Source organism: Amphiura filiformis, chromosome 7 (genome assembly GCF_039555335.1).
Source record: "Amphiura filiformis chromosome 7, Afil_fr2py, whole genome shotgun sequence".
Classification (NCBI taxonomy): Eukaryota; Metazoa; Echinodermata; class Ophiuroidea; order Amphilepidida; family Amphiuridae; genus Amphiura; species Amphiura filiformis.
The window spans coordinates 4,190,095-4,202,213 of NC_092634.1; the positions used below are offsets into that span (position 1 = coordinate 4,190,095).

A 12,119-nucleotide genomic window follows, 5' to 3' on the forward strand; every position below is an offset into this window, starting at 1 on the left:
GACAACATTCACAGCCCAACAGATTTCTTTTGCTGGGTTCCAATTATTCACCTGTGAATGTGGTCCCGGAAGCTGTTCCGTGTCAGTGCATTTTACTGTTGTGTGTGTCGGTTGGACAACTGCTTGGTTACTGACATGTGTTTAGAGTAGAGTATTGAAGTAATCCTGTATGTAATTTTTGTTCAAGTAGAGACGATCAAACTTCGAGGATAGAAGGCCCACTAATATTTCATTATTTTTTCTTTACTAAATTAAAATGATTTGAAATTCAATTTACTCCATGAATACTCTCTCTGTGTGAAATGTCCACCTCATGTCGAACGTTGACACACTTCACCTAGAGTTCTAAACTCACTTACATTAGTTTACATTGGTTCAATAGTGAGAAATAATAGACATAGCAAGCAATAGCAAATACAGTTTGAGATTACTATTCATGCTGTTAAACTGGTAAGCAACTGTCAACAAACAGAGTCTACCAATGTTGATTCATGTATTCATTGACTATTAATGCTGCAAGCAAGGTTGTGCAAACCAAACCCTTTGCTTGGATATCCCTGGATATACCATTACTAGACGCATCAGGATCAGTTTCCAACTGAAAAATCTTTCGAAAACTTTCTAGTTTTAGCATGTTTAATGCGCCATTGAAATGTCATCAGAACGTTTTTTAGAAACACGCGACTTAATTTAAAAAAATCAAGCGATGTAATGTTGCGTGGTTTTACCCATCTTACTTCTCATCAGGAGTATAACGAAAGTATAACGCTCGAATGTACATGGTGTCCCATTACCAGATTCGTTACAAAGCGTTTTGCATCCAGCGTTTCGTTTGGAAATTTGAGATGATTTTGGAGGTTTTGCTCTTTCGATGATTTAATTAACATAAAATAGGTGCATCAGTTACATATTGATGACGATTAGTGCGACACGGTGAAGACTGGTACAAATAATGTGTGAACAATATATGGCAACTTTCAGGTAAGTGGTATATTACTAGTATAATGTTGTGAAACTGCAGACAGCAGGCGACAAAAATCAAAAAATTTCAAAATTGTAAATTTTCATGACCATATTTGGAATCAGCATGAAAAAATGCATTAAAATAAGTACAAACAAGCTTAGTATTGGTTCAGTAGTTCATAAGATAGCTCTTGATATTTAAATAAAATATCTCAAAACTTTTTACGTTGAAGCCTATGGCTAACGCGCAGAGCATTAACATTGTGAAATGGTCTGATAAGGTGATGTTTTGTCACTTCCACTTTTCAAGGCTTCAGTTGGGAAAATGTCCAAAGTCAAAGTTGACTTAAGTAACTGTTGGAAAAATGTATACTTTTAAAAAGTTTACATTACGTTTATTCAAAATTGTACAAAAAATTCAAAAGTTGAGCCAAGCAGCTATGCAGCGTCAGGTTGGTTGCACAGACATCTATGCCCACATATGGCAACTGTGCGTAACATTTAGCTAATTATTAACACTGTTAAAAATTTAAATTTGTGCCGTTTTGGAAAACTTTCGACAGTTTCCCATTTTTTTTCACTTTATTTAGGCAAGAATCTTAAGTAGAAAGAAAATCCATTCGACATGGCGCAACGAACAATATCTAAAGTATAAAAATAAAATGTTTTGCCAAGGTTCAACCCCACTGTCTAGTGTCTATATAGAAAGAAAAATCGCTCTTAATTCTAATCCATTTATAATCCTATAAACTATTTCACACGCATTCCCGTCTTGTTGCTAGTTTTAAAATTATCTGGCGAATTCAGGTCCCGGATTCATTAGTGCCATGCAGGCGTTATCTTGGTAGGGAAATACTTGTTCTTAAAGCAAATATTTAAAACAACATTAGTAAACAATATTATTTTCCATTCCATTTAACTACTACATGTAGTATTTGCACATCATAATCATATCACCCTATAACGGGCACAAGGCCAAAAAAAAAAAGGTTTGTCTCAAAGCTTGCGCGCGCGTTTGTAAAATTGCACGATTTGACAAAAAAGAAATGCGGACATTTTTTTTATTTAAAAAACAAAATTTTTAAAGTTTTTTCCAGAATAAATCGGCGAAAATCAGACTTTTTTCTCAAAATACCATGAAAAATGTCGGGAATAAAAAAAAAAAATCCCATTTCGCATTTGTTTTTAAATTTCTCGTGAGCTTTGAGACAAACCTTTTTTTTGGCCTAATCTACAACAGCGCGTGATACAAAATCATAGTCCGTCTGAGGGTATACCTAGTATAATATGTACGAGCAGCTAAATTCAGATCATTACATTTTCCCAACATCTGACTGATGATCTGAGTGCTAGTACATATAAAATGTCCAAAAAGCCAGTAAACTGGTTCATCATTTCTGTGAGCGAATTGTGTATTTTCTTTATATGTTGAGAATGGTCGTACAATCACAAATGGGCTTTTGTCGTGTATTACTGCAGAAACAATAAAAACAATTATTTATATGAACGGTATGTCAAAAAGGGGTATCAGATTATGAGTTTTGTCCTATAATACAGCACAGTGAGAATTTTATTTGAACAAACGTGATGAGATGAATCCAACTCACTCATGATTGGCTGCTGTCATTTCATTAAGTCTTTTGATTGGTCAGTATTTTCACCCGCCCACATTTACTACTTTGAAAAAACGTGCTACTGTGTCCATTCAAATGAAATTCTTACTGCAGCTTTGAATTGTTCCTATATTTTGATAATTTATTTCAAAGAAGCTAAAGCAAATATGATAATAATTTATAAGTATCATGCCTTCATGTACAATTTATAAGAATATAAGTTAACCTATTTTTACTAATAATATTGTACAGAACGCTTTCTCATTTCTTATTTAGATGAACCAATACTCCTAGTAATAACATCCGTATCAAAATGGCGGATAACGGGGATACACAAAAACAACTGCAAAGCTCAAGTGCTACGAGTTTTTGCGATGATAGCGAGGCAAAACTAGCCAATCAGGATGAAGAATTTAAACTCGTGACAACGGTGGATAATTTGCAGTCTACCCGAGTTCGACGTAGAGCTAATATGGCGCATGAGAAGTATGAATTGAAAAGGACGTTGATTAAGTTGAAAAGTCAACGAGATCTTTTGCACAAAGCTAGGGCGGATAATGTCTTCCAGAATAGAACTTTGGACCTTAGAACTCCAGATGAACATGACCAAGATGATCACGAATCCAAGGTATTGATGATGAAAAGGAAATGAACATACGAGAATGTGCAAATTTGCCCCTGCTTTGATAAGTACTTTGTTGATATAAAAATTTGATGGGTTGATCACAATACACACATTTATTAGTCGAGTTTTGATTAAGTTTATAATATTAGGCAAGACGAAGTCGAGCGCTTGGAGTCGAGCATGTCGAGTCACGTTCATAGTATGCACGATTCTCAAAATATAATATATCAATGAAATTCGTGATGCCAAAGAACATTCCAGCCTTTCAAATGGCAATCCCATCAGTGATCAGGAGCATTCATTACAACCTTTATGTGAGAGCATAGCAGTGATATTGCTAAGAGATAATTTTTGAGACGGCTTGTTGTTTGAAGATGAAAATAATATCACCTTGTTATATCGTTGCGTTCAGAAATTTTAATCACGACAAATCGTGAACAAATCGTTTCAGAGTTTGATTGACAGACTATAACGTCAGACGCAAACTAGTCTTTTTAATTCAGTCTCAGGTAATATCCTGTTTTGATACTTTTGTTTATTTACTTGATATTCTATTGTGTTTATTTGTTTGTTTGCTTTGTAGGGACATGTGACATTTGCAACTGAAACGTTTGTACGGAACATAGAAAATCGGAACGATGACACAGATCCACCAAGCACGCCAAGCAATAGCGAATATTCAGCGCAACAACACGTCTCAGATAAACCGGTATTACCGGTTACAGAACCGGTATTTACCCGTCCGCTTTCTACGTCATCAACGCCAAGTCCACATGGAAGCACAGATAATGTGAGAAGGGCAGACGACAAAATGTCCCGAAGACGCAATAGTTCTGCTCCCGCTTTTCGTGCACGAAGTAGAATGACGTCACGAAGAGTGGAAGTAAGACGGCTTTCGGGTGGTACTGCATTGGAAGATGTAGGATCAACTGATCATGTTGATGAAGAACTTTATGATATTCAAATGAAACCTGTTACGTCATCTGAAAGACCAGATTCAAATGAGTTCCCATCACTTGTAAACGACCAATCACAGCATACCCAAGTCAGACCAAAAACAGCCTCTGAAGCATTACAACGTGGACGCTCTCGTCGTGAACTATTTCGTTTGACACATATAGATGCCATAGCGGCAGCTGAAATAGAACTAAGACGCAGGTTGTGGTTGTCACAACTAGCTGAAAAGAGGGAAATTGAGCAGGCTCACATGCAGACTAAAATTAACGAGTTCATAGCAAAAGTTGAGGCTGATAAAAAGAGGTTTCGTAGAGCAGTTGGAGCTGACTCAATTCTAAATGCGACAGATTTTATTTGAGAATTTATATATCGAGGGTGTAGTGTAAGAACGGTATATCTGCAATAGCTGCTAAATGTCATGTGTACATAATTGAATGCAGAAATTGTCACATGCTACAGGGCAGCTAGTGCAGATATGCATTTCTTGACCAAACCCACGATATCTGCAATTTTGACATTAGGTGAAACTATACAATAGTTGTGAACAACCTTGTCACAGCACATCCCTTTTAAAAGAATTTTTTATTTCATTTTAAGTCCGTACCCGGGGATCATTAACAATAATGTCAGCTTTAATGATTTTTGGTTGCTGTTCAAACTTAGATTGACAAACAGATACAGCCCCTTAACAACTTCACTGCTGAGTATCAAAATAAAAAAATAAAACAAACATTTTGACCATCTATTGTTGTATGAGAACCGTATTTCATAATCTCCTTGACGACAACAAAGGCGTGATGTTTTTGAATATTGCGCGAGGGAAATAATTTTGTTTATCACGCATTTCACTCTTAAAATAAAAAATAAAAGCATATTCGCCTTAGAAGTGACGTAATAATCGGATTAACTACCATAGTAATATATGAATACAATATTTGAATAGATCGTCCTGCACTACAAGCAGATTGCACTCTAACAGGTGCGAGTGATCAGCATAATATACAAATTCTATAGAATTACAATACAAGTCTTTATCCCTGTTCTTTGACATCATCTATCATGTCTATGGTTCAATGCATAGGTACCGAGTGAATGTTGCAGTGCAGGGCGTTATATTCAAAATTGTATTTATCTATTGCTATGGTAGTTAATCTGATTAAATACGTCACTTCAACGGCAAATAGGCATCATTATTGAAATATGATGTATATGCCATCACGAATAATTGCTGGCCCTTGTTCAAGTAGATTTGTATGAATTTTAACAGGTTACAAAAGGTAAATGTAAAAACATGACATTTATCTCCCGCACAGGGGGTGTAGATTTCAAATGGAGTCACCCATTCAGGGAACCCCATTTGAAATTCACACTCCCTGTGTGGAATATTAACGGAAATCAACTGAAATAACCCAATATAGGTCATTGTCGTGTGATGGTAAGCGTACAGTACAAAGTCAACTCATACAGTGGACTTTGATTAGCTTGCTTGGTTTGTACTTATCTGAACTGCACAGGATGACCGATTCACAATTTAGTATACCTATGAAATGATTGTGTTGTTTTGTGCATTATAAAATGGCTGACTCTAAGCTTCAAAATGCCGACGACAGTTCTGACGACGAATTAAACTGTGGGATATGTTTTGCTGTCATTGACAAACCGAAAGCACTACCGTGTCTTCATACATTTTGTCAAAAGTGTTTGACAAGCTGGTACGAGAGCACCGCTAACAAACATCCTGATAAGTACACTAACGTTATATCGTGTCCGTCATGTCGCGAGGATTTCCCGCTACCAGAGGGTGGCGTCCAAAATCTTCGGTCAAATTTTTTCGTGACTAAAATGAAAGACCGCAAGTCTATTCAACGGAAACTTCAGATTAAGGACGCTGTCATTCCTTGTACGTCTTGTTCCAGTGATACCACTCCTGGAGTCGCAGTGCAACGGTGCGTCGAATGCAATGACTTTCTATGCAACAGGTGCGTTGAAGTTCATAAATCGGTTCGCGTTCTACAGAAACATCAGCTGGTTACTCTTGATGAACTTCGCTCGGGTAAACCTACGATTCACAATCTTCCGGAACAAGAGACTTGTTCGAAACACAAAGGTGAAGTCTTGCGGTTTTACTGCGAAACTTGCGATGAACCGATTTGTCGAGATTGTTGCGTTGTTGACCATCCGAGACCTGATCACAAACAAGTAGATCTGGAAAGCACTGCTAAAGAAAGGGTTGAATATCTTCTCAAGGTTGCTCAAGAATGTGCACCAGTTGCAAAAGAGTTCGATAATGCGATCGCAACGGATGAGCAAATCAAGGCTGATCTTGACGTCGCTTTTGAGAATGCCATGGCTACGATCAAACAGACTACGGATACGGCAGTCACTTCAGTTACTGATACGTTGAAGAAGATCGGAAAGGCAAAAGAAAAGGAACTGCAACAACTAAAAGCTAGACGCGATAAGGACATCGAGGCTCATCTTGATAGTGTAAACTTGATGCGAATACGATTAACTACCGCGCTGGAGATGACGCAGAAAGTCACAGAGAACGGATCGATTCATGACGTAGCTACTATGTATTCATCACTAGCCAACAACATGAAACAATCTTGCGATAGTCTTCCACCTCCTATTCGCAAATCATTCGCAAAAGTCAAGTTTGTTCCAAATGAAGATGTGGTGACCAACTTTGCTGATAGTGATAGACTAGGTATTCTTAAGAGGTGTGAGCAATGGTCAGTGGAGAAAAGCGTTGGTCATGTTCTTACTCCCAGAAGTGTTGTATTCAATAGCAACGGTGACATAGCGGTGACGGATAACAATCGGTATAAGCGTATCGTGAAAGTGTATGACCAGAAGTCGGGACAACGCAGGTTTTCTCTCAACACCAACATTTCTCGCTCTAGACCATGGGCTGTTGCTATAGGTGTAATAGAAGATGATGACCAATACTTTTTCACCGACCAGGGCCCAGATGTTCAAGTTTTCGATTCGAAGGGAAATTTCAAACGTCGTTTTGGAACACCGCATTTGGTGGACGGACAATGGGTATACAACCAGGGAACTCAACTGTATGGGTTATCAATATGCCGCAACCAGCAAGTCTATATCGGAAGCAGTAACCGCTGCATAAGCGTTCATAATCAAGACGGATCTCACGTTTCGAGCTTTGAAACTGCAATATTTCCCTACTATATTGCAGTCTCTTCTGCGGATCAAATCTTCGTTAGTGACCATGCCTCTCATGATCTCACTGTCCATGTCTACGACATCACAGGAAGTCATCTTCACGCGTTTGAAAAACCGGAAGGAGAAGAAAACTGGTATCCAACTGGACTATGTTGTGCTTCAGCTAACGAGGTTCTCGTGGCTTGCAACAACCCAGCGGCCGTTTATCGGTATTCTTCCGGTGGTCATTATCTTGAAGTTGTTACCAAGGAACTACAACAACCGTGGGACATTGCTATCAATGAAGATGGTGATCAACTTGCAGTAATCGACAAGCAAGAGGTCAAATTGTTTCAGTTGAACTGATTTGAAAGTTTAATCTGTTGGATAATCGCATCGAACAATTTGTCAGTTGCGAGCCATCAAAGTTGTTCACCGGAGAAGAGACCCGGGGAGAATATTTTAGCGCTAAAACTTCAAACAATATAAACAACCTGTACAATAGGGATGTCTTTTACTTCCTCAACAGATAAATAAAAAGGTGTAACATAATGTCCAGCGGCGTAATATATACAAGGGAAGGCTATTAAAGGGAGAGCGTGGCGCAATGGTTAGGGTACTTGCCTTTAGTGCATGAGGTCCCGGGTTCGATTCCCGGCGGTGGCGATTTGCTGGGATATTGACTTGGAAAAAAACAGTCTGAACTTAATTGGCAACTTCTGTAGATTAAATTCAGACTTCCGCTCTCCCCATGGCTAATTTAGAATTGGGTAAACGAATCATGAAAGTACTCCGTCCTTCGGAGGGGACGTTAAGCCGTCGGTCCCGTGTACAGAGAGCCATACCTGTACATGTATCTTGCAGCCAGTTTCGAAAAGAGTAGGGTGTTAGCCCCTGACTGTTCCCAACCCGTCCCGGTGTTCAAATGGACCCCAATGGAAATAAGCTTCAATAGAAGCTTTCTTGGGTTATCCAGGGTTGTCAAAACCCGAACAAAAAAAAAAATTCTCCCAGTGCAGCGCAAGCCATGGTCCATAGAAGCAGCTAGTTGTGACATTCTCCGTTAGGCTCAATGCCTCATTACTCAATACTTAGTTATTTGGCTGTATGTAATCTTCACCCCTTTAAAGAAAATCAAAGCTATCTATATAAGCTCTACCCGTTTAATGTGAATTAATACTATTTTAGTAACACCATACAGTTTCATGTGGCTATGCAGTACCTCATCAGATTGGCAACCTTGATTCTTCTTCTTTCTTGAACTGGAGTTAGCAAGGTTGCTACGCTGATAAAGTGCTATACGTAGCAGCATCAGGATACTATAACAAGGTATGATATAAAATTGGATTTGAGCCCATATTTATTGGTCGAGCTATGAGTTTTAAAATATTGGACGAGACGTAGTCGAGTCCAATATTTTACAACTCATAGCGAGACCAATAAATATTGGGCGTAAAGCATCCAATTTTATCATTATTATGTTTTGGATCCAATATTATCACAACTTGGATCGATTAAAACATAATAATGTCACAAAATGGATTTGAAATTTTAATTGACAATCCAGATGAACCTAATATATACAACAAACCTTTCTCTTAGTCTCCCTGGACGTATGTGCACCATGAGCTGAATGGTTATACCGGGGAATTCCGTCTGCAGGCATATATTTCTCTAAATGAGTGTTTTTGACGAACATGACGAAAGAGACGAAAGGTGGACACCCACACAGAAATATTACTATAGATTGGTCTTACAATATGCATGTTTGTACAGTCGCTTGTATCTGTAATATAGTTGCTCAAACTCCGAATGATGAAGTATCTGCTATTCGTCTCTTTCGTAAAAACAATCAAAGACTCATTTAGAGGCATATAATTATGCTTGTAGACGGAATTCTACGGTATACTGTGCACTGGTTTTGACTATAGGACACATGTATATCAATATGTAGACTTTGTTTAAAAATAGGAAGGATTATGACGATCAGGCTGTGAAGAGTCATACCCGAGGGAATCTAAACGCAGACGTAGAAATACTCATCCAACATATCTCCTCAGGTGATATCCGGGTTAGGGTTAGGGTTAGTGTGAACATAACCCTAATATCGAAAGAAAAATACAGTAAGACAAAGACAAAGAATTATAAAGGTACCAGTTATGTTCACCCCTATATATCCCCTGTATAACGGTGATCTCAAACCTAAGGAAGAAACAAAATCAAAAGTTGAACTTTTGTGTTCTAATCAATGAAAGCACGACGCCAGTCTCAACGGGCTGATAATCAATGGAGGTACGGCGTTAGTTCACTAGTTCAAGAACGCTTTGTGTTCAAATCACTCGGGTATGCAATGGGGCAAACTGCAACTTTTGAATTTACATATACCTTGGGTTTTTGGATCGTCGTGTCTTTATTTCTTGAACGATTTCAACGAATAAGGTCTTAAATTCGAGCTAAACGATGCAGCTATTGGCTGCTGGTTCAAATACCTGTCTTTGTTTGGGATATACAGGGGGTAAACCTAACTGGCACCTTAATTCTTTTGCTTATTGTATATCACCTGAGGTGATGTATTGGATGACTACTTCCAAGTCTGCATATCTAACCAGTCATGTCTTTTTAAAAGGCGGTTTTTGTTTGTGTATGTATTAAAACAAAGGGACCATACATCGTCTGAAGTCGCCGTAGAAGCCTGACGTAATTAATCGGATTAACTACCATAGCAATCGATGAATACAATTTTGAATATATCGCCCTGCACTACATCGTTCACGCGGTACCTATGCATTGAACCATAGATGTCAAAGCATAGGGATAAAGACCTGGATCGTAATTATATATAAATCGAATACATTGAAAGTGCTGAAATTGGATTCAATTTTGGGAGTTTCGCAGCGAGCGATATTTAGTGTCTATGGCGAGTGGAAAATCGGGCGAGAGCGTTCGCTCGCCTCAAACGGCAAGGCCTGGGGAGTCCACTCTTCTGTAGGAAAGATGCATTACTATAAATGACACTGTCCGTTTAGTGGGGGGAAATCCGTTTGAACGGATCTTTTCAGAACCATCGAATCTTCAGTACAAACGAGACATGTACTATGCCGCCGTAAAAGTGACGTAATAATCGGATTAATTACCATAGCAATAGAATAATATAATTTGTGAATATTTCGCCCTGCACTACAAGCAGGTTGCACTTATCACCTGTGTCTGTCTGCAATCATAGATTGAATACAATACCACTATTTTCAAAGATACGAATCTTACAGATGCGAGTGATCAGCAAGATATGAATATTATATATAATTACGATCCAGGTCTTTATCCCTATTCTTTGACATCTATTGTTCAATGCATATGTACCGTGTGAACGTTGTAGTGCAGGGCGATATATTCAAAATTGTATTCATCTGTTGTTATGATAGTTAATCCGATTAATTATACGTCACTTCTACGGCGAATAGATGAGTTGACTTGTGACGTCATTGCCTGACAGTATGCGAGCGAACCATCATAATTGCCATTGTTTTTTGCCTCGCGCATCATATTTTGCCAGTGCTCATGATTTTATATCTCCCGCTGCACCACATAAAGGCTATTATATAACTCATACAAAGTTTCTTGTAATTTGATTGGCCGATTACTATTGATTATTTCTGCAATTTTTAGCAGCCAGCTGGAAAAAGGCTATTGCATTCCGCACCAGTGCAATAGTCATTTTTCCACTGCACTGACCAGGGCTACCATAGCAACGCTGACAGTCGCGAGAGCGTATAGCGAGATGTTTCCACCTCGACTCGCCAATTTTAGGTGCGGGTTTGCTTCTAAAATAAATATACATGAGATATTTTTAATTTCTTTTTTATTTTCCTGATTTATAAAATTAATAGATGAAAGGGAACTTATAATATGAGTTATAAAAAACAAATATTGACTGTTTTTATTCGTTCAATTGAAAGAATATTTCCATTCGGTGAAATATGTACTGTTTCATTCAACTCGGGAAAGCCTCGTTGAATGGAACAGTCCATATTTTGAGTTCAATTCTTACCACTGAACTCATAAACATTCAATATTTGAAGAGCTTATTTCCAAACCGTGTTAAGTCCACCCACCTTCAAAATTGAGATTTTGATGAAAATGGGTTGTGAGTAACTAGGGCTATCCAGCAATGTGTGTTTTTTTTCCCAAAATTAGTCAAGTCCCGAAATATTGACCCACAAAGTATCGATTTTTTTCCAAAACGTGTTAAGTCCAATCCATGCCAGAAATTGCGTTTTGTGTCAAAACGTGTTAAGTCCATGCTATTTTTAAAACAAATTAATTCATTAAAAAAAATCAAAAGTCTCTAGATTTTAACTTAACATATTTTTATGGTCCTATATATGTCACCTTCACTTCACTGTAATTTTATAGAAATCGAACTTTTTTTCATTGCCATAAAGAAAATTCCTGATTTTCTTCAAAGTGAATCTTGTGGACTTAACACGGTTTGGAAATAAGCTCTTCATTTGTATACTAACAGTGTAGCGGTTGTACGCAGTTCTCTAAAGCATATCGATATACCATTCAGAGCCATTAACATTTCAGTGGCAGTCCGCTGGAACAGCTCTTTTCAGGTCCACCAAATCTTTTATGTAAAGGACACATGTAAGTGAATTGAACTTGATTAAAGCTAACACCGTAAAAATGATAATGCATGTCATTTTGTATTTATTACAATTTGTAGATAGAACATAGCAATAAAGATATTATGTGATGCGATCAAAAAAAATCAGTCGGAACTCGGAAATATT

At 37.9% G+C, this 12,119-nt stretch overlaps 2 protein-coding genes across 2 annotated transcripts; both read left to right on the forward strand.

The window, feature by feature from the left end:
- The first annotated feature begins 761 nt into the window (after positions 1-761).
- LOC140156229 (uncharacterized) lies at positions 762-4,879 on the forward strand. The gene is made up of 3 exons (XM_072179227.1): positions 762-981; positions 2,853-3,204; positions 3,785-4,879. The coding sequence occupies exons 2-3, from the start codon at positions 2,890-2,892 to the stop codon at positions 4,514-4,516; spliced, it is 1,047 nt and encodes a 348-aa protein (XP_072035328.1). The 5' UTR covers positions 762-981; positions 2,853-2,889; the 3' UTR covers positions 4,517-4,879.
- An 802-nt stretch (positions 4,880-5,681) lies between these two features.
- On the forward strand, positions 5,682-11,381 carry LOC140156648 (uncharacterized). The gene has a single exon (XM_072179584.1). It carries the CDS (start codon positions 5,734-5,736, stop codon positions 7,690-7,692), a length of 1,959 nt encoding a protein of 652 aa, XP_072035685.1. The 5' UTR covers positions 5,682-5,733; the 3' UTR covers positions 7,693-11,381.
- The last annotated feature ends 738 nt before the right edge of the window (positions 11,382-12,119 follow it).

Excerpts from the sequence above, each read along its gene's own strand:
- LOC140156229 (XM_072179227.1), top strand. The coding sequence starts at position 2,890 with ATGGCGGATAACGGGGATACACAAAAACAACTGCAAAGCTCAAGTGCT. Across the intron at positions 3,205-3,784 it reads AAGATGATCACGAATCCAAG|GGACATGTGACATTTGCAAC; the intron begins GTATTGATGATG and ends TTTGCTTTGTAG.
- LOC140156648 (XM_072179584.1), top strand. The coding sequence starts at position 5,734 with ATGGCTGACTCTAAGCTTCAAAATGCCGACGACAGTTCTGACGACGAA.